Source organism: Pelodiscus sinensis, chromosome 1 (assembly GCF_049634645.1).
Source record: "Pelodiscus sinensis isolate JC-2024 chromosome 1, ASM4963464v1, whole genome shotgun sequence".
Classification (NCBI taxonomy): domain Eukaryota; kingdom Metazoa; phylum Chordata; order Testudines; family Trionychidae; genus Pelodiscus; species Pelodiscus sinensis.
Window position 1 is genome coordinate 319,529,405 of NC_134711.1, and position 17,524 is coordinate 319,546,928.

Consider the following 17,524-nt stretch of genomic DNA (forward strand, 5'->3'; position numbering starts at 1 on the left):
TCGGGGGGGGGGGGGGGGGGCGAGCAACCCATTTAACAAAAAGAGCTAAAACAGTGGCAGAAAACATGAGAAGAGTCGTATCAGAATTGTCAAGGGGGGAAGGAAAAAAAAGCTGCTCCTTTAAGGAACAAGCTTAGACTTTTTGGCCATATCAGACTCCCTGTGATGACTGCCATCTTGGGCACCATTTAGAATTGCTGCCCCAGTGAACACAGGGAGACCAGGGGTCATTGGAGGGGGGGGGGGGAGCAGATGTGCAGGAGCGGCTTCACAAGCTGCACTTTTGGGAGAGCTGCAGTTTGGCCACCCCTGTCCTAAACCAAGCATGGGTTTAATACTATTAGACTTGTTCTTCAGCATTTCTTGGATGCTATGCAGATGGGCTATTTACTGACAACCCCTAATACTGATGTAACCCACACACCTGGGGCTATGTCTAGACTGGCCCCTAATTCCGGAGAAGTCATGCAAAGCAGGTAAGTCAGAATAGGGGAAATCCGCGGGGGATTTAGATATTCCCCGTGGGATTTAAACAAACATGTCCACCGCTTTTTTCCAGCTTGGGGGAAAAGCCGGAAAAGAGCGTCTAGACTGGCGCGATCCTCCGGAATAAAGCCCTTTTCCGGAGGATCTCTTATTCCTACTTTCAAGCTGGAAAAAAGCGGCGGACATGTTTGTTTAAATCCCGTGGGGGATATCTAAATCCCCCGCGGATTTCCCTATTCTGAAATACCTGCTTTGCATGACTTTTCCGGAATTAGGGGCCAGTCTAGACGTAGCCCCTGCTGGGTGTGGTGCACTGTCCTATCTTATGCACTGAAACCACTTAGAGAAAAGCTAACCGTCAGCTGGCTTTTGCAATAGAGGCTCATCTGCTAAGCTCCAGAGGTCACTGATTCGATTCTGCCTGCAGATGACCGGGGTCTATTGGTGTTACATTGGGTATTGCCTATTGTTAATGTGCCACCACCAACAACTTGAAACTTCATTATGCATCATTTGTGAAACAGGCTCTGAATGAATGCTTCCTTGATATCTAGATATTGAACCCAGAGTCTCTGGGTACGTTACTGTAAATACAATTGCTCCTGTCTTAGATTTGCTATATATTCAGCTGATAGAATGATGTTTTGCTTATTGTAGTTAAATCAGCTGGTGTTGGGTTACAAGTTATATAATGCAGGAATTGTGCAATAGTCACCAATGCTTGTAAATGTGGGAATCCAAAAGAGACTGCATTTAACCTAGTCTCAAAGGAAGAGGAACCTTGTCAGTTTAAAAAACTTCAGCCAAAGAAGGGCTCAAATATCAGTTATGAGGGTAAGAGGGGAGGGCAGGATTTCCAACCAGTGGCCAACAAGGTGGTAGCAGCAAGGCCTGCTCCCCATGAGCAGCCAGCAGGGCAAATAAAATACCTCTACCTCCCCCCACCCAGGATGGGAGGAGAACTCTGGGGAGGCACTGACCAAAGGCAGCAATTGTGAGTGGGGTGCAGAGATGGGGACTTTTGGGGTCCTGAACTTATGAACCTGAGAGGAAAAGGACACTGCCCCACCTATTGGGGTGGGACTTTTACCATGGGCAGTGGGTAATGTAGGCAAGGGAAGGCATTGCCTTCCCAAAACTGGCTATGCTGCACAGCCACCTAGGAGGGGCTGGGGCCGTGCATCAGCCCTGGAGGCTGGGGCCATGCTAGCCCTCAGCTCAGGTTGCATGGGGCTTGGCTGGGGAGGGAGGGGGGAGAAGCGTGCTGAAGGGGTAGCCTAGTTTAGGGCAGGGGTGAGCAATAATTTTTGCTGGGGGGGGGGGGGGAAGGGACAGCCATCCAAGATTTTGGAAAGTGGTCAAGGGCCGCACTCTTCCACGATATTAATGGAGCAGATGTGGGATCTGGAATGCAGGTTGGGTGCAGAAATGAGCTTGGGGTAAGGGACTGGGGTGCAGGGGGAAGACTGGAGTTTGGATGAAGCAGGCAGTTGTGACCTAGGGCAGGCGACTGGAGTGCAGGAGTTTAGGATGTGACCGGGAGTAGGAAGGGATTGTGATCTGGGGCAGGAGATTGGGGTGCCAGAAGTGGGAGGGGGTATGGGCATAAAAGAAAGAGAGGGTTTGGGTATGTTAAGGGGTAGAAAGATGGGACAGGAAAGGGCAGGGATGCCAGAAGGTGGCTGTGGCCAAGAGACTTACCTGCCAACTGCCAAGCGAGCCTGCCTGTCTGCAGATTTAAAAGGTTTCCCAGCCAGCCAGCCCGGCCCTGTGCTTCCTGAATAACTGAGCCCAAGAGAGGGGGCGTAATTCTTCTTAGCTGCCTGTTATTCTAACAAGCAGCTCCCATTGTCTGGTTCTGCCAGAAACTGGCCAGTGGGAATGTGCTGGGGACAAGGCAGCTCCTAAAACTTCCCGCCTCCCCTCCAGGTTTAACACAGAAACGGAGCCCTGCGGCCACATTTCTGCAGGGTGCGAGAGCCAAGATGGGGAGTCTGCCTGGGGCTCTCCACTGCCTCTGCAGGCTGGATCCAGCCTGTGGGCTGTATTTTGCACAGGCCTGGTCAAAGGGTATGGCTTTGGGCAGAAGGGGCAAGGCTTCAGCTTGCCTTTCACCCACTGCTAATGACTTACTCATGTTTTATATCTGTGAACCCTCTTTGATGTTTTTCAGAAATTAATGCCCAGTTACTTCCATCCCTATGGAGGATTTCTCTACAACAGACTTTGTGCTTGCAAGTGGGGAAGTAGAGTGTCTGAGACTCAGGTATGGTGTGTTAGTTTCCCAGGTAACTGGGAGGGGGGAGGGGCTCAAGCCAGTTGTGTTGGATCAATGAAAACAAACACCTTAGATACCAAACCCAGCCCTGACTGCTTCTATGCCTTGTACCTCACAGTGAAGAGATACATAGTCCAGAGCAAGTGCACAGTAATGAAATCTTGCCAATTAATAGCTCTCAACAGGTTGCCAAGAGTTTTAGAAAGGGACTCAATTAGGGACACATTACTCCAACAAAATAAAAACCTGAGGAAGTATTTACCAGAAGGTTTTCCAAAATGAATTACTTTGAAGCTGAACTGTAATACACATGAGTTTAACTCCATGTGTGCTGAAAGTTTAACCAGCTTTCTGGCATGGAAAGTTTTAGATTTGGTCAGAATTCTAAACAAGTACTCTCCAGTACATTCGTGTGGGACAGAATGAGGTCTTCTGGGATATCAGATACTGCAGTAGATAGTAAGATTCTTGGTAGTAGAGAGAGTTGGAGATCCCAGAGAGATTTGTTAGAGATCATTTGTGAAGTTGGCTACTCTGCACATCTTAATCTCTGAAGTCTTCAGCTCACGAGGAATCACTAAACAAGTGGAAGGAGTAAGTTAACCAAGAAGTCCCCTCTCCCACTTTAAGTACTAGGTGTTGTAAGTTACATGGAGTAATACAGATGACAAGTGTACAGTTGATAAGCGTAAGTGTCATATTCCAAGCTACTAGTGTATAGTTTGAATGTCCTTTCCTAAAAACTTAAGAAAGATGCCCTACTCATCCAGCATCCCCTTTCCTTTTCTGTAAGGGAATGAGACTGGTTCTCTTTAGTTATCCACAGATGGCTCATTTATCAGGAGATATCAGGAAGCTATGGACTGACCTGGTCTCTGATCATCATTTATATTAATCACATCTCTGGGTCCAAAGTTTAATCCTACAAAAATAGGAGTGTCCATCTTCTACTGAAGCAGTAATAAGACAGTTAGTAACTGCTCTTTGGTCCCATTAGCTAGCTGCTCCATGTTGGAATGTTGTGGCCAGTCATTCCAGAATGCCATTCCAGAATGGGCCTACATACAGCACAGTCACCCACCAAATAACGTTGAGCATGGCCTGAGCAATCATGCCTAGAAGGTAAAGCTCTTCAAGATGACAGGGTCCGGACACTGAATGTTACCACTTCCTGTGCCCAGATGCATGAACAACTGAAGCCCTTCTTTACATTATCCAAATCTTAAATTAGGTGTATCTGCCTTTGTCAGTGTCCATATAGAGCAGTGATTCCCAAACTTCCCCCCGCCCATGGAGGAAGCCCTTAAAATAATTTTTCATATCCCGAGGAAGTTTTCATATCCCTATGAAAACATTTGCTTGGCCAGAGAAAGTTGAAAGCAGAGGCAGCGCAATCCAATTACTGCTAAATTGTCAAGAAAATTTTTAAAGAGCTGTTTATATGTCAGCTTACATTATAAGAATTTTTTTTATTTATTCTACAATTTCTTGAGGAACCCCTGACGATGGTCTGTGGAACTCCAGGGTTCTGCTGAACCCTGGTTGGGAAAACAGATACAGAGCATCAGGCATCTGTTAGCAGTAAGAAACAACACTGCCTTCAAAATCTCCCTTCAGTACTTGTCAACTTGAAGTTAGAGGACCAAATTCACTTTAGGCTTCAACATGAATGCAGTAGTAGATTTTTGTTAAGGTCACATGAGGCTCAAAGACCTTCCTTGAGAAGTAAAACAGAAGGTCTGGTAAGAATACCACCAGCTCAGTGATTTGTAACTACTTCACTCAATTTCACACTGCACTTTTCCACCTCGTCCCCCCCAAACCACCACCCCCACCCAGTGAGTTCCACTTGGATATTCTAATTCAGTCTTATCAGTTTTTCAAGCTATACAGCCACTGGCAGGCTGCCCATTTCTTAGCATCTTAAAGACAGCCTTCCAGCATGAGTATCTGTTTGTGGTAGCCAATAATCCAGCACAATCTCCTTCGTATGGAATTCCCTTGGAAAGATGTATCCAAGTTACAGCTCTGGAGCCCAGACCTTAAAGGGTTTGAGAGTAGATATGTTGCAATATTTCCTCAAGTCCTGCATGCTGCTCAGACCTGGAAACAGACTGGTACACCTTAATTTCCTAAATTGAAGCACCCTACAAGGAAGCAGATATTGAAGTACATTTTCTAGATAACTGCTGCAGGGAAATCATGCCTTTAAGTGGAAGTAAGCAATAGTAAGGACACATTTCCGTGGCATTGCTGGTTATTTGAGAGAGACCAGAAAAAAGTGATCTAGGATACTGAGTTGGTTGTGCCTTTTTGCCAGACTTCCTCACTCCTCTTCAGAGACATCACTCACCTATTCTGGTTCCTAATACAGCCTCTTCCCATTCATGCTTGGTACCTGAAACTACAAGCAGAACAGCTGTTGATCCTTAAGCCTGGACTTACAGTGGATTTTAAGCTTCCACTGTAAATTCTAATAAAGACTATTTACATCAGTGCATTTTCATTTGTACTAGTGCACCTTATCCTGGTGCTGGACTGGTGTAAATCACACTGGTGCAAATTAATGCCCATAAGTCATTTATTTCAGCGCCCTTGCAGAACACACTGTCCCAAGAATTTATTGCTTTTTGAATTAACAAAACAAAACTTGCTATGAGGATTTACACACAAGTGCTAAGGCAATTAAAATATCTGGCAGGGTTATTAATAAAGTGTCAGCTATTGTCTCTATGAGCAATTAGCATTCAGTTTGATTGGGAATGATTTTAATTGTAGGCCTTATTCAAAGGAGATCGAAGAAGAAATGACTCTTTTAGGTTTGCTCAGTAGAGCCATAAAGAAGGAACACTGGGCTAAATCCTCACCCCATATAAATGGACTAGCGCTAGTGGAGCCAATGCCTTATAAATGGACTAGCGCTAGTCGAGCCAATGCCTTACATCTGTGCTGGTTTACAGTAGCTCTAGGTCTCTGGCCCCGTTTTACAGCAGTTATTTACCAACTAGAGGAAAGGGATGGTTTCAGAAAGGTGTTTTGCCAGGAGGTGTGTCTGCCCTGGCCAATCACTGAACAAGACCTGGACAGGCACTGCAAGAACATGCCACAGGAACAATCCTATGCGATCTACCCAACACAGAAAAACTGAACAGTTCTGATCTGATGGTTAGCAGCAAACTGGTGAGTTCGCAAGCTGCTTCTAGTCCCACTGATTGTTTCGTAGCATGCTGCTCTCCAGGAGATGTTGCACAGACAAGTTTTGATTGAGACCGCCTGCCCTAAACTCCAGTGGATTCAGAACAGTCAGGTCTGTGCAGAACCAGAGTTGTTTTGGAGGGTGGTTTGCCAGTGGCACAGCCTGGCTACATTATGCTGATTGCAGCTATTGTAGAGAATTCTGTTTTGGTTTGGGACACGTTTCAGCCCAGCAGCGGCCAGTGGCAATGCTTAAAGCCAGAGAATGACAATAGTAGGAAGTGGCACACACAGCAGCAAATGGGGCCAGATTAGCCTGTAGCACTTGGGGGCACATGTCCAGAGCCCGAAGGACAACTAAGCTTCAAGTCCAACTACAGCATTGCTTCCAGCTCTACAGCATGCTGCATGCCAGAGCCTCTTTGCTCATGCTGTGCACGATGGGATAGCACAGTACAAACACACAGGAAGTCCTTGATTCACACACCCCAACAGCAATGCTCATTAATCCTGTTTGACCTGCACCCCCCAAAGGCATCTTTGCCAGAGTGGTGAAAGTAGAGGCATCTAGCTTCCTCCTGAATATAACCGCACCCAGTGCAGGCCAAGGGAGCCGGTGTGAGGCAGGTGACAAGTGCAGCAATTCCCCCCCTCCCCGAGGGAGCAACCCCTAGGATGCAGGCCAGAGGGTGGTTGTCGGGCTGCGCTCTCCTACCTCTTTCAGGCAGTAACCCAAAATGCACACAATGTGCATGTGACCCTGCAGCATTCAGAGGCCCCTGGATCCTGAGCACACAGCTTATCAGGATTGTCCTTGGTATCTCTGGACTCTACACCACTTGAACACTCTAGAGCAATGGGGCTGCACATTTCACTGCAGAGGTAAGCCTGGACCTTGCTGTGCACAGCAGCAGCACAGATTCTCCCCTTCTCCCCCACAAGCTGAGGAAGAACAGGCTGCAGCATCTGTAGTGCTAAAAGCAACCTGGTACCATCCCTCAACCTGAAGTCTGTGTCACAAGAAGTTATCTATACTTTGAATAGCTTGCCCTCAGTTTCCTCACTTAAGAGTCCAGTGTAGACAAATCTATGCAGTGAACTCAAACTAGGGCTTCCACCCATTGCTAGTATTTGACGTACATCCCCACACAGAAGATGCTTGAGGAAACATTTTAAATCCACTCACTCCCCCCTTTCTGGAGCATAAGGCAGGGAGGAACTCAGCCCTGGGCATCACTTCTGACCCATCATTTGAGTGTCGTAACTCATCTCTTCAGAGAACAAACCTGGAGACTCCAAGTGCCTATCTCCTGGAAGCAATGACAGATTAGCGCCCCCTCCCCTTGTGTAAGCATTATACAAACATCTAGGCTGTGTCTACACTGGCATGAATTTCCGGAACTGCTTAAAACAGAATACTATTCCGTTTTCAGTTTTCCCAGAAAAGGAGCATCTACATTGGCAGGCTGCTTTTCCAGAAAAGCGCTTTTTCTGGAAAAGCATCTGTGGCCAATGTAGACGCGCTTTTCCGGAAAAGAGCCCCGATCGCCATTTTCGCGATCGGGGCTTTTTTCCGGAAAAGACTACTGGGCTGTCTACACTGGCCCTTTTCCAGAACAGTGTTCCAGAATAAGAACTTATGCCCAAGCGGGAGCAGAATAGTTTTTCCAGAATAGCGGCTGATTTTGTACAGTAGAGTGTCGTTGCTTTTCCAGAAATTCAAGGGCCAGTGTAGACAGCTCACAGCTTATTCCGGAAAAGCGGCTGATTTTCCGGAATAAGTGGCCCAGCGTAGACACAGCCCTAGTGAGACCATTCCTGCCCTAACAAGCCCACAATGTAGATTGACAAAGACAGGCGATGGGAAGGAACCCAAGGCAGATGGGTGAAGAGATTTGCACAGTGTCACACAGCAAATCAGTGGCAAAACTGAGAATATAATCCAGGACTGCTGACTTCCAGCTCAGTGCACTTATCCACGACATCACAGTAACTCTAAATCCCTGTGCCCTGCAAGATTAATCCTACTGAACCCAGTTTCTGTAAGAAAACTCATTCCTGGGGTTTGGGAGAAATCACAAGTCTTCAGAACATCTGTGGAGGGGCCCTTCTTGTTTTTACAGACAGGCTTTTAAAGTTTGTGCCCTCCTCCCCCCACAAATTAGAGCTGTGAATAGCTTGCGAGCCTAGGAAGTGGTGACATTTAATTAACTTGCACCATGGAAGGAAGCTGCTGTTACCAAGGCAATACCATCCACCCTGGTCTTATGGCTTCCAAGGTGAACAGTCTCAGACTTGTGGGAGAGAATTTACAAGTGCATCCATGCAGATCTGAAGGGGAAAACTGAATGATCTGCATGGAGAATTAAGGCAGCTTTCCTTCTCCACATCAGATTATTTTGAGTTAAGGCCAACTACACTATCCCTAAACTACAGGTTATTTTAAAAAAATGCACATGCCCTAAATACATGAACATATTGGCTCAGAACCAGCCTTATGAAGGAGGAACCACTGAAGCCTATCAGGTGAGTATTACATATTTGATGCCTTTCATGAATGATTTACTCTATTAAAAAAAAGACTGTGGAATACAGAGACATTATTGCTGTTTGCATTGCATTGTCAGCCCATGTCATAAGCTCTCTCCTCAGAGAGCGGCACCTGAGAATACCTCTGCTTTTATCCATTTACCACAACTTTATGCTTTTTAGTTATTAAATGCCAAGTGTTCTTAGTGCTGAACAAGACAGCAGAATACCATCTTTCCAAGATTCTACAATCTGTTCTGCCTATTAGTAAGCTAATCCTGGACAAGTTACTTTACCTCTGGTCCCATGTCTATGCAGCTAGCCAGAGCAGAAGTGGTCTCAACAGGTAACAGCACAATGGAGTCTCCAGGCCTCACTGTGGTACAGTCCATCACAGCACTTGTGATTTTTAAAAAGATGTCAATTTATCAAAGTTCAGTAAAACTAACTGTGGTAGCCTCTGCCACTGCAAAGGGGACTAAACATGGTTTTCTAAAGGGTAAAGAACAGGCTGAGGATTAGTAAACATTTGTGCTTGCTAAGTTTATTGCTGCTGTAACTTCAGAGTCCTTGTTTCCTGACACTCAAGGCAGCTGTAACACAAGCTTCCCCTCACTGCTGTTTCCAATTACCTCAACCCTGAGGTCAAGGTTTGATCTTACCTAAATGGGGTATTCAGGGTCTGTAGCAGAAAGATCAGAAGCAGAATCCCAGGTTGGTGAGGAGAAATTAAAGTCAAGAGCTGACACCACAGCTAAGAACCACCAATCCCATTTCACTACAGAAGTGAGCAGGGAATTTCACATTGGTGGATAGAGGTGAAAGGAAGTCCTAGCCACCAACCTATGCTACCCTGGATAAAAACCTATTTTCAGACTTAATCGTTACAATGCTTTAGGGAGATGGCTATCAGACACTTCTCTCTAGCTTCTTCCTATTGCTACAGAAACAGGAAAGATAGCATCTAAGACACTTAATAAAGCATGAACAGTGGCTTTCTAGCAACAGTCATTTGCAAAAGTAATGCCAATAAAGCTACTGTACTCTTCCTCCTGCACACAGATACCTGCTTGATGGTAAGAAAATGAGCACCCCAGAGGCACTGTGTCAGGAACACATCAAACCAGAACAGAGACACTTGTGACAGGCTTTGAGGCAACAGCCTGACAACACCAGCAATTATTTCAGGACTCTCTGAAGAGTAGGGCCCAAACCTGCCACTGCAGAAGCCTGTCAAAACTACAAACAGCACTATTCGAGGCACTTTCCTCGCCACACTGCTACAGATGTAGCCTCACAACATCTAGCTCTAAGGCTCTGACCCCAACATCCCTCCCAACATGCAAAGCCAGGGCACTAGGCACCTGCCACAGACACCCCTCCAGCACACCTTACTCAACCCTAGGCAGGAAAGCCACACAGGGGCCAGGCGTGGGCACAGAATGCCAATGCACCCGCCAGCCCACAGCAACCCCCTGCAGCCACATCGCAGCTCCCTGCCTGCAGAAGGAGCATCATGCTGGTCCCTCGGCTTCCCCATTCAAAGCCCGAGAGCTAAGACTGGCCCAACTCATTGCGCTGTGAGCAAAGAGGCTGGGTCGGCTGCGCGGAGGCTCGCCCGCGGCTGGTCCATACAGCGCCGTATAGCCCCGCCGGGCTCCAGCACCGGCCGCCCACGCTCGGAAGGCTGCGTTACCTCGCAAGACGCCCGAGTAGGCGGCGATGATGGTCTTCATGATTCAGCGACGGCGCGCCCCGGCCAGGTCCATAACGCGGCCCCGCTGGGGCCCGGGCGTCCGCAGGAGGCACAGACCGGAGCGCAGCCCCGACTCCCTACACCGCCCCAGCCAGCCAGCACCCGATCTGCACGACCTGGCCGGCCGCGGCGACCGCTTTATAGCGGCGGGCAGGGAGGGAGGGGCGCGCAGGCGCCCTGCCTGTCTCTCTCTGGGGGATTGTGATGCAGCTGCCGAGGCCGGAGGCCGCTAGCCAGCGGTGTGCAGGGGAGTGTGGCGTACAGCGTGAGCGTGTTGCATAGGGAGTTTGCTCCCGAGGGAGCTTTAGACACATCGATATTTTAATAAACCGTGTTGCACAAAATCCCGGGTGTTGCAAGGGGGTAGCGGGGGAGGAGCGATTTCAGGGTCAATGTCTTGCAAGCCAGAGGAAATTCTCTCCCCTTTCTACGTCCCGCGTGGGAGGTGCGTGGATCCCCCCCCCCTTTCCTATCTGCAGGTAAGTGGCAGTGAATTCCCCCTGCTGCAAGCGCCGCAGGGACAGGGCAGCAGAACGGGAGGGGGGGTTGCTCCCTAGCTGCCCCTGCGGCTGCCGCCTCGCTCGTGGGGGCACTTGTATCGCTCAAACTCTTGCTATGGAGATGGAACCACACTGTGGGACTTTGCACTAGCTGCAGATGTGCCAGGTGCTGCAGGGTGTGTTATGTAAAGGATTCCTTTACATAACACACCCTGCAGCACCTGGCACATCTGCAGCTAGTGCAAATTCCCACAGTGTGGTTCCATCTCCATAGCAAGAGTTTGAGCGATACAAGTGCCCCCACGAGCGAGGCGACCACATCTGTACCTTTCAGATTCCTGACTGCTTGCTTTCCCCATCACCCAGGTGTGAGGTGAAAAACCACAGTCCAGAGAGTAAATGTTTCCTTCCTGTTGGGCAAACTTTTTTTTCTCCTCAGAGCTACACAAAGTGTGTAAGAAAATAATATTAATCAAAAATCCTGTGTGGGTGCTATATACTTTTAATATGAGTATCATCTGTTAGTGAATAGAAAAAGGATAATACTGGGTCAGACCAAAGATCCATCTAGCCCAGTATCCTGTCAGCAGACAGCGGCCAATACCAGATGCCCCAGAGGAAGGGAACACAACAGGTAATTCTCACGTGATCTGTCTCCTGTCACCCATTTCCAGACAAACAGAGGCTAGGGACACCATTCCTACCCCTCCTGGCTAATAGCCATTGATGGACCTAACCTCCGTGAATCTATCTAGCTCTTTTTTGAACCCAGTTAAAGTCTGAGGGTAGGTCTAGACTGTGTTGCTATTTCGGGAAACTGGAAGTATCCCGAAATAGCAACGCCATGTCTTTAAAAGCACTTGCTAGTTCCCGAGATAGCAGACACGCTATTCTGGCATCCCTGTAACCGGTTAAGGGATTTGTTGGAAGAGTGCCTTATTTTGAAATTTGGTGCTGTGTAGACAGTGCTAAATTTCAAAATAAGCTCTTTTGACTTAGACTCCTAATAAGCTATGCAATTTGCGTAGCATAGTGCAAATTGTGTAACTTATGCCAATAAAGTTGCTGTCTAGATTCACCTGTAGTCTTCACAAAATCCTCTGGCAAGGAATTCCACAGGTTGACTGTGTGCTGCTGCCTATTAATTAAATTTGGTGGCCCCTAGTTCTTATATTGTGGGAATAAGTAAATAACTTTTCCTTATTCACTTTTTCCACACTAGTCATGATTTTATAGACCTGTATCATATATTCCCCCTTAGTCTCCTCTTTTCTAAGCTGAAAATTCCCAGTCTTTTTAATCTTTCTTCATATGGGACCCATTCCAAACCCCATATCATTTTTGTTGCCCTTCTCTGAACCTTTTCCAATGCCAATATATCTTTTTAGATGAGGCGACCACATCTGTACATAGTATTCAAGATGTGCGCTTTTCAGCTTTGTGTGTGTGTGTGTGTGTGTGTGGTGCATACATGCTAATTTACTGTTACTGATCAAACTGTTCTCTAGTGGTACATCTACACTGCACGGCTACGTCTACACTGGCCCCTTTTCCGGAAGGGGCATGTTAATTTCAGCGATCGCAATAGGGAAATCCGCGGGGGATTTAAATATCCCCCGCGGCATTTAAATAAAAATGTCCGCCGCTTTTTTCCGGCTTTTAGAAAAGCCGGAAAAGAGCGTCTACACTGGCCCCGATCCTCCGGAAAAAGCGCCCTTTTCCGGAGAATCTTACTGGTTAACCAGTTAAACATTCACATCCCTAGTTCTCACACTTCCAACATGGGCTACAGCAGTGCTAGCTTCCTCCAGCCGCTTCAACCCTCAACTAGCAGCAACTACATTTAGGGGTGAGCTTGGGTTATGTTCTTGTCCATGCAGTCACAGCATCCCTGCCAGCAGTAAGGCAAGCTGGGCAATCACTTTTTGGCATGGGGACACCCTTCTATTAGGATCTGGACTGAGATCAACAACTCATTTCACAATAAGGCGACCAGACAGTCAACAGATGGTTCCAAGTTTTGGTCACTACCATCCTGTGCTGGACTCAAATCAGTGACCTAGAGGTAAAAGGCTTTGGGTTTTCCCCATAAGCAGTCCCCCAAGCCATTACTATATTCACCATTTGGTGCCAAAAGGGCATTTAGAAGAGTCCTGTTGGCAGTCTCACTCTTCTGTTGTAATATGTACCAAAAGGGAATATTACAACAGTCTGTCTGGAAGTTTTGTCTTGCCCTGCCACTCCTGGATATAAACTATAGAGATGCCTCATGCATGGAAAAACCGATTGTTACAGAGTACTTGAATCATCCTATATGAAAAAGGATGGGCAAGGAGTATGGATTTCATCAGCAAGCCGAGCTACCGTAATTTCTGTGGCTTGTGTTATACAAACTAAAGGATCACAAGGGTCCCTTCTGGCCTTGGACTCTATGATCATCTATCTCTGAACATCTATTGCCATATGTTTGACAGTGACTAGGTTAACTGCTCCATCAATGAGCTCTCCAGCCAGCATCTATGTGCTTTCACCCATGCTGCCCCACAGTCGGAAGATCTTTATACACGTCTGCAAAACTAACTCCTTCAAGTCTTTCCTCCAAACTCTTCCTTGTCCTGGTGCCTAAAAAAACTTGACAGCAGTGAGGGCACTGGCATTCTCATTGCCTATCATGCTCACTGTGCTGTTTCCTTGTATTCCATCATCAGTCTGTGTGTATCCAGCTTTTAGTTAGATTGTAAGCTCTCTTTAAAGTAGGAGCTGTCTTTTTGTGCTGTGTTTGTACAGTACCTAGCACAATGGGTGCTGGTCCATAACTAGGACTGCTAGGCAGTACAGAGATATAAATAGGTGCGATGGATAGAGATGTGGATTGCCAAGGCTAACTTTTTGCTGTTTTTAATCAGGTTTCTCTCACTGCACCCAATAACCACAAATTAAAGTTGATTACAGTGAGCAAAATATCACTCCATTTACTGAATATCTAACAAATCTAAGGCAAGCAGGAGCAAACTGTATTTAAATAGACATCCCCAGGGCCTCTTCCCCCTTTCAACTAGTTTTAAGAGAAGCATTGCTTCAGATCCTGCTTACAGTTACATTGAGTTTCCACTTATGCTTGCAGATGTTTATCACACCATGATCAAATGATAACTCAGCCACCTTTAACAATGTCTGCAATGTGATTTGTCCTTTTCATATTTGTTCATTTTTTTTAATTGTATCCTTTGGTATATATGTGTAGCCCTTCTGCCGGATAGGCCTGGCAGGAACCAGGGCTGGGTTCAATATCTTGGGGTCAATCTCACAAAGAACCGGCTCGAGCCCCCACCCAGTGATCTGGGAAATTCACGCACCCCTGGGCGCCTCTGAGAGGCAATGCTTCCCCACTCGCAAGCACTGAGTCTGAGTGTAGGAAAAGAACATTTAATGAAACAGAGGAAGAATTGATACGGCATTAGCTTGGGGGAAAACACCACAAACAGAGTTCATAACCCAAACATGAGCCCCCACCCCGGCCAAGATTCGCTCGAAGTCCACCGACTCCCCAAAAGTCTCTGTCCCCACAAGTCTCTGTGCCACCCAGAGTCCCAAAGTTCACCCACAGGGTTTCACCTCCCAACCTGGGTAGAAATGGGGGTGGGGAGATAGGTAGGGGGCACCTTATACGAAACTCCGCTACGCTTCACCAGCTGTCTCGTCCCACACCTCTGGACGCTCCGCTGGGCACCTGTCGCCGCTTCTCGCCTGCTGCCGTTCCACGCCACGCCACTGGTCGCCGCTCCTCGCCTGCCACCGCTCCACGCCACGCTGCTAATGGCCGCTCCTCGCCTGCCGCCGCTCCACGCCACGCCGCTGATGGCCGCTCCTCACCTGCCGCCGCTCCACACCATGCCGCTAGTCGCCGCTCCTTGCCTGCTGCCACTCTACTGGCTGCAGTAGGTCTGGCTGTCAGCCAAACCAGTGATTTCAGCTTAGTGATTTCAACTCTCAGCCAAACCAGTGATTTCAGCTCTCAAATGAATCCAGCTTTCACTGGACTAGCAAACAAAAAGACTCCTCAGGGAGTCTGCTTTAGGTCTGTCCTTAAAACAAAGGGGGAAAGGTGCAGGCTGGGCCAGTCTTATAGCTCACACCTGGTAGGTGTGAAGCAGGCTGACTCAAGTCCTTTAACCCTTTCCCCCAGCTCTGTCCACTCAACTCTGGAAGGGGGGGGAGGCTTGTTCTTCCGAGACCTCTTACCATGATGGTGGTGTCTCTCCTGCAAGCACTGGTGGCATGTTTGACAGTTCCCACATTTAGGGGTAGCATGATTAGTGACCCCCACAACAGTCCCAAATTATATACAATTCTCCACATTCCATTCCAACACTGACCCTCCATCAGCCCTGGCTGAATGGGATTTACATAGCCACACCTTGGATTCTCTCCTGAGCAGTATTTACATGTCAACAGTTAACAGTTAACAACCTTGTAGAGCTAAACAACTGTAGTGGGCACACCCACCCCTCCTTTCAGCTGGCTGACAGCAAGCAGCAGTTCAGCCCCTGCTTACATCCTCCCCCCAGTCAAAAATTTTGCCGTCCCGGCAAAATATGTTCCTGATTATACCAGCAACGTGAGTTCTCTTCAAAGGGTCTAAGGAACCCCACTATGGCCTCTACCAGCCTGTGTGCCAGGTGTATCACATCCTCACTAACCACTCCTGGTGCATTGTAAGTTAGCCTGTTCACTGGTTTTATAACCCTGTCACGCCTATCGAGCACAGGCACAGCAGGAACTGTGGGGACTTCTTCTGGGGGTAGGGCTGACAAGGAGTTATGTGTAGGTACCCTCTCTTCAGATACATGCCGTTGCACCTCTTGTTGAGATGCTGGGATGTCCAGGGCACTGGGGACACCTTCCCCTGGAACATACTCTCTGTCCACTGACACAGGTGTGTCATCACAAGCCTGTTCCTCTCCCAGAAGTTCTGAAGATGTAGATGGGACAAACTCATCCTCCGAGGTTTGTCTAGGTGAGTACACCGAACCTCCTTCCACAGGCCTAAATGCCTCAGCCATAGGATTCAGAGCCAAAGAAGTGGAGCTCTCTCCATGTCTCATTGATGGAGTCCGGAATCTGGTCTGCATCCCAGTATACTCAATGGGATCATCTTCCTCTTCAGATTCACTCTCAAAGGTGCTGGGTAGAGACAGATTAGCTTCACAGGACTCACCACACATGATGGGTGGTTGACTTGGCCGGACACTTCTTTTTCGCTGAGGCCCCATGTCATGGTCCATTTCGTAAGGAGCGCCTACCAATTCTCCCACAGGCAGCAGAAGGTTCCGATGTACTGTTTTTACTTGCCCTGGCCCAGTTTCTGGTTTAATCTTGTAGACCGGTAGATCTCTAAGTTTTTCCACCACCCGGTAAGGCATTGCCTTCCATCTGTCGGCAATCTTGTGTTTGCCAGCAATACCCATATTTCGTAGCAGAACTCTGTCGCCAGGTTGGAGCTCTTGCGGGCGCACTCGCGCATCATATCGGTGTTTATTACGGTCTGCATTTTTCCGGGCAGCTGCAGTAGCCAAGCGATAGGCATTCTGCAGTTTTTCTCGTAATCGGGAGACATATTGCAAGTGTGTCTCATAACTCTCGCCATCTCCTGATACTCCAAAGCATATGTCTATAGGCAGCATCGGCTCTCGTCCAAACATCATGAAGAATGGGGTGACCCCTATAGCATCATTTCTTGTAGCATTGTAGGCATGCACCAAAAATGCGACATGCTGGCTCCAGGATGCTTTCTGGTCTGGGCGTAAAGTCCCCAGCATATTTAGTAGAGTCCGATTGAACCGCTCAGGCTGAGGGTCACCTTGGGGGTGGTAAGGTGTTGTTCTGGACTTCTTAACTCCGGACAATCGTAGCACCTCCTTCAAGAGGTGACTCTCAAAGTCCCTCCCCTGGTCAGAATGTATCCGAGTTGGGAGACCATACACTGAAAAATATCTTTCCCACAAAACTCGTGCCACAGTAGTGGCTCGCTGGTCACGTGTGGGATATGCCTGTGCATATCGGGTATAATGGTCAGTCACTACTAAAATGTTCCCCATATTTTTCCTGTCCACTTCTAAAGACAAGAAATCGATACACACCAGCTCCAAAGGCCTGCTGGTGGTGATATTCTCCAGATAAGCAGCTCTGGTAGGCAGAGTTTTCCTATGAACACATCGGGCGCAGGTCTCACATTTTTTCCGTACATCTTCAGCCATTCGGGGCCAGTAAAACCTACTACGGATAAGTTCCAGGGTTTTCTCCATTCCCAAATGCCCAAAATCATCATGCAGGGCTCTCATGGCCAAGGCTCTGTACTCTTTTGGTAGCACTAGTTGCGTTCGTCGATTTTGCAAAGGATCTACGGTGATCCGGTGCAGCACCCCCTGTATTAGTTCCAGTTTGCACCACTCCCGCAACAGTAGCTTACCCTCAGGGGTGGATGTGGCAACTGCACTAGGGCTTTTCCCTTCTCTTTTTGCAAGTAGTGTGTTACGGATGTCGACATCTTGCAGCTGTGCTCTCTGCCAGTCAGAAGCATTGAGCCTGGGCAAGGGGGACTGGTCCAACATAATGTAGTTCACGGAGACAGAGGGTACACTCTCAGGGGGTAGGCCCAGTGTTTCTGCAACACACCCATGAGGACTCTCATGTGCCTTGGATTTCTGATAACTACCGTTGCAGATAGCTCTCACTCCGTCTACAGGAATCTCACCAATTTCTGTTGGCTGTGGACGCCGA

General features: G+C 47.9%; 1 protein-coding gene across 4 annotated transcripts in view; it reads right to left on the reverse strand.

Moving 5' to 3' along the window:
- DGAT2 (diacylglycerol O-acyltransferase 2) overlaps window positions 1-10,423 on the reverse strand; it is a 53,007-nt gene extending 42,584 nt beyond the window's left edge. The window contains exons 1-2 of one of the 4 annotated variants that reach the window (XM_075919537.1): window positions 10,185-10,423; window positions 5,118-5,168 (exon numbers count right to left, since the gene is read on the reverse strand). In XM_075919537.1, coding sequence (XP_075775652.1) covers window positions 5,118-5,168; window positions 10,185-10,224 — 91 coding nt within the window. In that variant the 5' untranslated portion in view covers window positions 10,225-10,423. The remainder of the gene's footprint in view (window positions 1-5,117; window positions 5,169-10,184) is intronic. The other 3 variants (XM_075919539.1, XM_075919540.1, XM_075919538.1) reach the window with 3 other exon arrangements.
- Between the last annotated feature and the right edge of the window lie 7,101 nt (window positions 10,424-17,524).